This window comes from Peromyscus leucopus, chromosome X (assembly GCF_004664715.2).
Source record: "Peromyscus leucopus breed LL Stock chromosome X, UCI_PerLeu_2.1, whole genome shotgun sequence".
NCBI classification, from domain to species: domain Eukaryota; kingdom Metazoa; phylum Chordata; class Mammalia; order Rodentia; family Cricetidae; genus Peromyscus; species Peromyscus leucopus.
In genome coordinates, this window is record NC_051083.1 from 60,884,411 (window position 1) to 60,895,189 (window position 10,779).

At 43.5% G+C, this 10,779-nt stretch overlaps 1 protein-coding gene and 1 pseudogene across 1 annotated transcript in view; both read right to left on the minus strand.

Annotated features, from left to right (window-relative positions):
* Snx12 (sorting nexin 12) overlaps positions 1 to 8,592 on the minus strand; it is an 80,154-nt gene extending 71,562 nt beyond the window's left edge. The window contains exons 1-3 of the mRNA XM_028892097.2: positions 8,296 to 8,592; positions 1,815 to 1,910; positions 423 to 547 (exon numbers count right to left, since the gene is read on the minus strand). Of these exons, the coding sequence (XP_028747930.1) occupies positions 423 to 547; positions 1,815 to 1,910; positions 8,296 to 8,460 (386 nt within the window). The 5' untranslated portion in view covers positions 8,461 to 8,592. The remainder of the gene's footprint in view (positions 1 to 422; positions 548 to 1,814; positions 1,911 to 8,295) is intronic.
* On the minus strand, positions 7,132 to 7,261 carry LOC114708664 (annotated as a pseudogene).
* Positions 8,593 to 10,779: the final 2,187 nt, after the last annotated feature.

The window sequence follows — 10,779 nt, forward strand, 5'->3', positions numbered from 1 at the left end:
GAGCCTCTGGGGACAGCAGTGGGGGATGACCTAAATTGTAACATTGTAGAAGGGAAATTGAACAGAAGGACAGGGTAGGGAAATTCTAATTAAAAGGGTTAACATGCATTACATTCTCAGGCTTTGACATACAGGATCAGAATTTATTCACAGGAATGAAGTTTAACTATCCAGTTTGCCCACTACATCATACTACCTATTACAAAAAGACAAAGCAGAAAAAAATATAGAAAGATCATGATAGGTTGGGAGTATAATAGCTTAGAGGTAGAGTGCTTACCTAGCATACACAAGGCCCTGGAATCACTCCCCAACAAAAAGGGAACAAAGGAGGAAGGGGGAGGGGGAGAAAAATGCGGAGGGAGGGAAGAAAGTTCGTGATGGCAAATAGAGTAAGCAGAGCAGCCAGGAAATCGGCTTACTTGTTGATAAACTGTTCGAGGCCCTGCCTCCTTTCTTCAATGAAAGATTCCTCAAAGATTCCTTCATCTCCTCGAAAAGGGAGCTGCCGCTTCAAGGCTTTCCCAGGCAGTGGTGGTACTACAATCTGCAGTCAAATAGCAGCCCAGTTGGAGAGGGCAAGAAATAAAAAAGCAAATGAGATGGTAAAAGGCTCTCCAGCGCCTGCGTGCTTGAATTCTCTCTCTCTTTCCCTGCCCCGCCCCCCCCCCCCCGCCTCTCTCCATCTCCCTTCCTCCCTTCCCCTCCCCTCCATGGCTGCAAGGTGGCCTCCAACTGTGTATATAACCAAGAATGACCTAGAACTTCTGATCCTCCTGGCTTCACCTGCCAGGTAAACTGTGTATCTCAATTCTTTTAGGCCTGGGATCCACCATGCCAGGTTCAGCTAAGACCTTAGAACAGTAAAGATGGCTCATATGGATCCAACTTGATTTCTGTAGGACAGATTTACCATCTCAAAAGAAAGGAAGTAAAGTTCAAGCACTCTTCACTTTCTTTAACAATCCAGCACCATCCAAGCATTTAGCTAAGATTTTCTTGACACATTTTTGCACTTATACGAGTTTACTAACTTTACAAACAACAAAGCGAGTTAAAAATATTGTTCATGAGGCTGAGGAGATGGCTCATCAGGTAAGAGCCTTGACTGCACAAACATGAGGACCTGAATATGGACTCCAGGACCCAAACAAAAAAGTCCAGCTGCGGGTGGAGGGTAGAGACAGGAGGATTGCTGGAGATTGCTGGCCTAGCTCCAAATTCAGTAAGAAGCTCTGTAAAATGTGTGAGGTAGATAGAGCAGGACACACAACTTGCTCGTCTGTCCTGCATGTGCCCTTGCACCATATACCCCCGCTACACACACACACTTTTAAAAATGATACAGTCAGCCAAGCAGTGATGGTGCACACCTTTAACCCCAGCACTTGGGAGGCAGAGGCAGACATATCTCTGAGTTCGAGGCTAACCTGGGCTACAGAGCTAGTTCCAGGACAGCCAAGGCTACAAAAGGAAATCATCTTTAAAAAAAAAAAACAACAAACCTGTCCTACGGTGGGGGTAGATGGCAGTGGAGGCAGAAGGGAGGTGGGGCAAAGGAACAGGAGGCGAGGAGGGGAGGGGAAACTGTGGTTGGTGTGTAAAATAAATTTTAAAAATTTAATAAAAAACTATTCTAAATCTCTTTCAAGATTCAAAGTGTATCCCCCCCAGGACCAATACATTGGGATTCAGTCTATAAGAATGTGTTCACCCTTCCCACCTACTTCAAAACTTTACGAGCTATGATCTTACACCCTATGAGCCTATGCAGATTGCTTCCTCCAATGGTACTAATTAGGGATGGGCTGTACCTTACTATCGCGTTCCAGCTCATTTTTCAGCCACTCAAAGTCACTGTAGCGTCGCCGTACACAGGATTCTTTCAGCTTGAAGATGGGTAGGTTTGTCTACAGGGAAGGAAGAATGAATAAAGAGAAGCCAGGTGTTGTGACACTTTTAACACACACAAGGCTGAGGCAGGACGATCAGCAGTTTGAGGCCAACCTAGGCCACATAGCGAATTCCAGATCAGCCTGGGCTACATAGTGAGACCCTATCTCAAAAATAAAAACTGAAAACAGGCAATAAGTTCTGTTCAACCAACCTGTGGGGACCACCTGTCAGAACCACTGGAAAAGTCTCAATGAAGAAACAGCTCCTCTGGGACTGAGGATATAACTCAGTGGTAGGGCATTTACCTATTCTCTATGAGCACCAGAGTTTAACTCCCAGCATCACAAAAAAGAAAACTTGTTCCTATGGACCATATACCTAAAACTCTTCCAAAACACCACCAGGTATATATTAACCCTTAACATACCCAATTATCAGAAGTCCTTTGCTGGGGCTGAAGGGTAGCTCAGTGATAGAGTACTTGCCTAGCATGCTCAAGGCTCTTGGTTCCGCCCCACAAACACACACATAAAATCCTTTGCTACTTAAAATTTATTTTACGGAGAAGACTCACAGTCATGTTCTAATGTACGTTATATTGGTAAATCATGTTATTTGAGCTCAGATGGGTTCCCCATCCCCATTTCATACCCACATGTTTGTCTCAAAGTGTTCTCAAAGGCCCTGTCTGGGGATTTGTTCCCTTCCTATCTCTGTGATACAGAGGGAAGTGAACAACAAAACACTCCAACAGTAAAAACAGTCTTTGAGAACAACTAGAAGGTAAACCATTTCCAACAGATGTTTATCCCATGATATAAAAGTGCCTGCAGTGGAAAAAAAGCTGAAGCTCACTCATGGGAAGCTCAGCCATGGAGAAAATGCTCAATCAGGAACTCCAGCTGACTGCCTAACTTCCTGAGATGGTTTCTGCTGGACCTTAGGGATGCCTGATTTGATGATGTTACCTTTCTGTTGCTATTTGTTCTTTTACTTGGAAGCCTCAACCAAGGGGACACTCTGCTTGCTGTCTGGGACTCTCTGTTTGGGAAACTCCAGCTGGCTGCCTTAAAGGCACTTTCCCCAGTCAGTTTCTGCTGGATATGCTGACTTGATAATGTTTTCTATCTGTCTATCTCTTGCTATATTCTTCTACTCTGACTTGTCACATAATTAAACTTACTCATTCAAAATCAAAAGTATGGCTATTTCAGATCATTCTCTAGATCCCCAAGACATGCTTCTCTCTGCTTTCCTATTCCAATCTTTTCTGTAAGTCCTAGTTCAATTCTCACTTAATTAAGAAAACTTTTCCTGATAGTATCAGCTGGGTATATTGTGGTCTACCTCCTCCTTGATCCCTTCTGACATTATACTTTTCTTGAGACCCTGTCTCTAGCCTAGGCTGGCTTCAAACTCTGAGGATAACCTTGAACTTTTGTCTTCCTGCCTCCTTAGGAAATTACAGGGGTATACTACCACACCCAGTTCATGAAGTGTCAGGCATCAAACCCAGGGCTTTAGACATGCTAGGCAAGTATTTACCAACTAAAATACACCCACATCCCCATTTCTGAGGATGATCTTGAACTTGTGATCCTTCCATATCTACAGTTTATAAAGCATCACATTACTAGGTTTTCTTCAGATGTTTTATGCATTCTGTATGTTGTCTACATGACTAAATGATGATCTTAAGTCAACTACCTGACTGTTGCATGGTGGTGTATCCCTTTAATCCCAGCACTCCGAAGGCAGACAGACAGATCTCTGTTGAGTTTGAGGCCAAGTCACTACATAGAGAGTTCTAGACTGGCCAGAACATAGTGAGACAGTCTCAAAAAATATCAACAATCATGACAACTTTTGTTTCTCCCAAAATGTAAGGTACCAATAATCAATTACTCAATAGAAACTAGAATGAATCTAGTTACCCCTTTTACCTAAAAAATGCAGAATGAACAGCCTTTATGTAAGTTAGCTTTCTGTAGCTTACTCATTCCTACATCTTAATCACTGAGAAGACTCCTTAGACTCTAGTGATAAGAGGAACTTCTAACATATTAAAAAAGCCCATTGGAAAAAAAAAAGCTCAAATCTTCATTCCTGTCTACAAATTCTAAATGAAAATGGTCAAATACATACATTAATCTAGACCATATTTCTTGCCAGCCAATTCAGAGCAATGGGTGGGTAATAATAGGAACCACCTCTTTCTTCTCAACACAACTGCCTCTTGGCAAAAAAAGGAGTATCTTGGAGTTCTGGTAGAGCCTCACATGGTCCTTACTACCTTAATTTTTACAGTCCCCAAGTCTTGAAATTGCCTCCCCAGCCAATAACTGGCCAATTCTACCCAAAATCTTCAAGGTTCAAAAAATATCAATAGGTTTAAATGGAGTCTGATATACATAACATTTTGTCATCTAAACTAAAGAATGAGTTTTCTTCAGAGTGTGGCCCCAGGTATGTCTACAATGCTCCAGCGGATGGCCTCATACCCAGAAGTATATGGGCAATACAAACTGGACTGGATGGCTTGGTTTGGTTTTTAAAGACGACTCAAAAGTTGGAGAGAGAGGGAGATGGAAATGGATCAGGAAGGAATTAGAAGGAGAGTAGGAGTGAATATGGTCAAAATTCATTGTATGAAATTTTCAAAGAACAATTTTTTTTGGGGGGGAGTTTTCAAGACAGGGTTTCTCCATGTAGTTTTGGTACCTGTCCTGGATCTCATTCTCTAGACCAAGCTAGCCTTGAACTCAGAGATCCACCTGGCCCTGCCTCCTGAGTGCTGGCATTAAAGGCATGCACCACTGCCACCCGGCAAAAATATTTTTAAAAGAAATAAACAAATAAGTAAACATGGTGGCAAAGATCTGTAATGCCAGCACTTGATAAGTGGAAATAGGATGGTCAGTAGTTCAAAGTCATCCTCAGCTACACAGTGAGACAGTGAGTTTTAGGCCAGCCTAGGCTACATGAAACTCAGAAAATAACAACAAAAAATAAGAATAAATAAGAAACTGGAGGCTGGTGAGATGACTTGGCAAGTAAAGGTGCCTGACTCTAAATCTGACAACCAAGTTCCATCTCTAGGACCCATATGGTAAGAGAGAACCAAGTCCTGCAAGTTGTCCTCTGACATGTGCTACAACTCTTCCCCTGACCACAAGATAATAAATACAAATATAATTTCAAAAATTTTAAGGGCTGGGCGGTGGTGGCGCATGCCTTTAACTCCAGTACTCGGGAAGCAGGAGCAGGTGGATCTCTGTGAGTTCAAGGCCAACCTGGTCTATAAAGTGATTTCCAGGACAGGCTCCAAAGCTACACAGAGAAACCTTGTCTCACAAAATTAAAAAAAAAATTCTTTTAAGGGACTGGAGAGATGGCTCCCTTTTTAAGAGTACTTGTTCTTACAGAGGACCCAGGTTCAATTCCCAGCATCCATGTAGTAGCTCACCACTATCCATAACTCCAGTTCCAGGTTGCACATGATACATAGACATATATTTGAGCAAAACACTCATACACATAGAATAAATAAATCTTTCTTTTTTAAAAGTTTTTAATTTAAAAATTGTCTTTTTATGGGCTTTGTTTGACTAAAAAAAAAAAAAACTATTCCTTCCTTACCCCCAAAGGATGCTGAAAATATTGTCCTTCCATCTCAGCACTTAACCATCTAAGAAAAAAAGCTACTACATAGAAGGCTAGTCCCTGGGCTCCAAACTACAAATCATATGAGGAAGCCAGAATTGTATAATATAGGATATTGAGGGTTTAGGGGTTCTGCTCAGCACAAAATAAAGTAAAAGGACAGAAAAAAAAATCAAGTCCACATTGATACATCTATATGAACCAGGTGGTGGTGGTGGTGGTGGTGGTGGTGGTGGTGGTGTGGTGGTGCACGCCTTTATTCCCAGCACTTGGGAGTTAGAGGCAGGCAGATTTCTGCAAGTTCAAGGACAGCCTAGTCTACAATTTGAGTTCCAGGACAGTCAGGGCTATGTAGAGAAACCCTGTCTAGGAAAAAAAAAGAAAGAAACATCCATATGAATATGTATGATGATGTGAGGACACCATAGCACCTCTCCAGACTCCTCAGGCAGGCAGGATCCATTTCTGAATAAAATTAAAGAGAATAGCTTCATCAATATTTATTATATGGAGCTGAAGCTGTAGATCAATGGCAGTGTGTGCTCGGCATGCATGAGGTCTAAATTCAATCCCCAGCACCAGAAAAAAATAAATACAAACGATTTTACATATTTTTACAAAAATCAGAGTTCAATAAAACAGTAAAAGCCTCAAATCAACTCACAGCCACAGAAAGAAGAGCCACCGTCAACTCTATCAACATTACATAGCTAGAACTGGGGAAGGGACTGACGAAAAAGCTCAGTGTACATTTTGCATACTAAGTTTTGCAACCAAGCCTGAACAAAGTAGTGGAAAGAACATGGACTTTGGACTTAGAGACTTGGTTTCAAATCCCAGCCCTATCCATACTGTTATATGCACTTGGGAAAATTACTTAAACTACATGCTTTCCTGATTTCTACTTTTAAAAAACATACAGAAACTAAAACCTACTCAGGCATACCGACACACACCTTTAATCCCAGCACTCAGGACGCAGAGGGAGAAGCAGAGACAGGCAGATCTCTGAGTTGGAGGCCAGCCTCATCTACAGAGTGAGTTCCAGGACAGCCAGGGCTACACAGAGAAACCCTGTCTCAGAAAAAAACAATGAAAAGAAAAGAGAAGAGAAGAGAAGAGAAAAGAAAAGAAAAAAAAAGAAGAAAAGAAAAGAAAGCTAAAACCTGCTTTGGTGCCTGGCTCATTGTAGGGACCAGATGGATGATCTCTGTTATCAGAATACCTAAAGAGAACGATTTCCTTACTAATCCTTAAGACTCTTATACATCTAGACAAAATCTCCAAAACCCTAAAAGTGGTCTTTATACTGAACAAGTTATACTTAGGTTCCCTTGAGTAATTAAGCCTTCCTCCATGAACACTTCTCTTTTATCATAGTTTAAAGAAGGTAAATCCATGCTTCTCTAAAGAGATCATTTCAAATAGTCTAGTCTCCACAAGACAAGCAAGCGTTCCAGACGCTGCCATCACTTTCCTCCCTCAGTGTGGAGAGGACCATTTCTCCCCTAAGACTGTCAAGCACAGGTAGAACAAGCATTCTCATTCAATTCTTCTAAAAAATAAGAGCACCATATGTCTCTTGGCTCTTCAATGCTATTCAAGAGGGATGCTATTCACAAAGAATATCCTGGATCTCCAAAATGAAAAGGAAACACAAGGAAAACTACACTTGATCTTAGCCAAAAGGCCGAGAAGCGATACACAAGGAAAACTAAAAAATAGTTCCTAATTTTTTTAAACCTGTACCACTTCAACTGGGGGAAAAAATACGTGTGAGCCATGTACTCTATCTGCATATCTGCACATTCCATCCTTGCACTATGGACTCAGAGAATAAAGTCCCTGGGGTGCAAACTGAAAGAAGCCCTTCCTAGAGCCCTTCTGAAATGTCATGTATTAAAGTAACTACAGACCAGGGACAGAAAAAGCAAATGGCCTTTCACAAAAAGAAAAAAGTGAGAGCCAATAAAATCTAAAGTAAACATTCTGCATTCTGGAAACTTCAAATCTAAAGGATCAGCAAAGGATGGGAGGCAGCAACTGACAATCCACCAATCCCAGTGCAGGGCCGGGTTTCACGCAAGACACGGCATTGTGGTACCTAAGAAACTCAAGCATAAAACATTTCTCTCTTTCAGATGTAAATCTTAGACAAGTCAGCAAAGCATTCAGCCTCAAGATTGCCTTTCTACTTCTGCTCTTTCTCACAAGCCCACTGTCTCTCTTTCCGGTAGTCTTTCCTAGGACTAAAGGTTTGCTTAACTCCATCATCCCAGAGAGCTCTGTCATTAGGAATTAGCCCAGCCTTCCCACCGCCACCCCCCCCCCTTTAGAATGACTTCCATAACCTAGTTTAGTTGTGGGACCCAGCGATCCCTCGCCTTGGCTTTCCATCCCCCAGCCTCCTTCCACCCTCCCCTTTCGTGCTTCTGTCAATCAGGATTCCACTCTACTTGAATTCCTCACTAATCTTTGTCCATCTTCCACACCCTGTCCAGCCATGCTTCACTTCTGCCTCGTGAGTACTTGTTTTCCTTCCCCTCCGCCCGAAAGTCCCCTCTGGAGTTTTCTGCAACCCTCAGGCCACAGCTGAGTCTGCAGCCTTCCCTGCAACCCTTTCAAGCCCTAACCCTCACATGACCCCCTCCCAGCTTCCCCGCCTTTAGTCGTCCCCATGCCCCCTCCCCTCCCGCGTCGTCCTCCCTCAGCTGTCTCCCTCACCCCGTGACTCACCCGCATGCGAACCTCATAGGTGGTGAAGCGCGCGCGGCCCACGCCCACCGTCTGTGGATTAAAGATGTCTATCTCCAGGAAGTTACTTGGCGGCCCGTAAGCATCGGTCAGGTCCTGAGGCTTCGAGTTAAGGCGCCGAGTGTCAGCCACTGCCGTGTCCGACATCTTTCCGAAGAAGAGACCGGTACCGGCGAAGGGGGTGGGGGACAGAGGCCTGAGGCAAGAGCGCGCACGGCCCCTCCCGCTTGCAAAATAACCAGCCAACCCACAGGCGGCGGCGGCGCGCACGCGCGCACGCATGCGCGCACGCACACACCGCCTGAGTCTCGGCCCGTCGCCCTGAATAGCCGCCATGCTGACTAGGGCTTGTACCTTACGGTGAAAGCGTCATTCAGACTTCCGGGTGGTACTGCTAGCTGCCCCGGAACCTGCATCTCTAATATTCCCTGTCCAATACTTCGAGAAGCACCACACGCAGGCTCCGCCAATCTGTGTTCCTCGGTCCCAGAAATTGTCTCATCCCGTGCACCGATCAGCAGTGGGCACTGCCCTGCGAGCTGTTATCCTAAGGTGTTAGACTGAAACCCCGGGTCCTGAGTAAGTCCGGGTTTGCCATGAAAATAGAAGAATGGTTTCTGGAAGGTGAGGTTCCACCAACAGTACCAGAAACGTAGAATGCAGCTCCACTACTTGTGCCACTAACAGTTTCAGTTCCCACTACACACAATTGAGCATTCGGAAAGCAACACATTACAAGTGCCAGGGAAGCAGCAGACTCGAATTGCGTAAACAATCATGATTTCTTGTTCTCGCTCTTCAGGAATAGTGGGTGTGTCTTCATTTTCCACATGTTGCTTGATATAAACTAATTCCAGGTGTACTCAGTTCTTTAATTTCAGAACGTTTATTCCATAACTTTTGTCTACATTCTGAAGAACCCCATCCATACTTGGCTATGCTCTGAGCTTGCTTGCAACCTATGATGAACACATGTCTACATGAGAACATCTATAGAAAAACATATATACATACCTGTAAAATGTATTTGCAGATATGTACATGCTGAGACAGAGTCTTATATTTATCCCAGCTGGCCAGGAACTTGCTTTGTAGGCCAGGCTAGCCTCAAACTCGTAGCAATGCTCCTGCCGATGCCCCTTGATTTCTGGTATTACTGGTCTCTGTCACCATGTCCAGCTAGAAATATTATTTGTGGTTGTTTTTATAGTTGTGAGACATTGTCTCATGTATTCCAGGCTGTTTTCAAACTTGCTTTGTATCTGAGAATGACCTTGAACTTCTGACCCTCCTGCTTGTATCTCCCAAATGCTGGGAATACAGGCATGCTCCACTACACCCAATTTTGTGTAGTACTGGAGATCAAATCCAGGGTATATCAAATAAGCTATATCCCCAGTCCTTAAATATACTTTTTGTTGTTTTTTCGAAACAGGGTTTCTCTGTGTAACAGCCCTGGCTGTCCTGGAACTCGCTCTGTAGACCAGGCTGGCCTTGACCTCAGAGATTCTCCCAGCCTCTGCCTCCCAGATGCTGGGATCAAAGGCATGTGCCACCACTGCCTGGCTAAATATAGATTTTTTTAAAGACTGATTTTTATGCATGTCCCATATTTTTTAAAAATATTTCTCTTATTGTTATTTTAATTTTTAAATAAGTATTTTTTATGTGTCTGCATATTTGTCCATGAACCATGTGCATGCTTTGCCCAAGGAGTCCAGTAGAGGATTTCAGATCCCCTGGACCTTATGTTACAGATGGTTATGAACCACCATATGGGTGCTGGGAATTGAACCCAGGTCCTCTGCAAAGAGCATCCAGTGTTCTTAACCACTGAGCCATCTTCTCTAGCCCTACATGTCCCATATTAAGAGGTAGACAAGTCGTAATTTTAGGTCATTTTTCCTTCTCCCTTCACCTAACCTTTTCTTTAAAAAAAAATTTTTTTTCATTTCACTGATGACTAAATTCTTTCAACAAAGCACAAGGGCTTACAATTTGACAATTTAATATAACTGATATCTATAAACTACTTATGTGCCAAGCACTGTGCTAAATTTCCTTTTTGTTTTGTTTTGTTTTTGAAGGTTTTGCGGGGACGGGGGGGGGGGGGGGGGACGGGACGGGACGGGGACGGGACGGGACGGGAGACGGGACAGGGCTTCTGTGTAGGGCTGGCTGTCCTGGAACTGGCTTTGTAGACCAAGTTGGCCTCAAACTCAGAGATCTGCCTGCTTCTGTCTCCTGAGTACTGGGATTAAAGGCGTGAGCCACTACAGATAACCATGAGTTAGCTTCCTAAGCAGAGACAGATAAATAAAACTAATGCGTTCAAAGTAGCAAATAGAATCTATGTAACTAAACTGGGCATGCTGGTACATGCCTATGATCCCAGCAACTGGGAAGTAGACATAGGAGCTTCAGGAATTCAAGGCCACCCTCTACTACACAGCATGTTCGAGACCA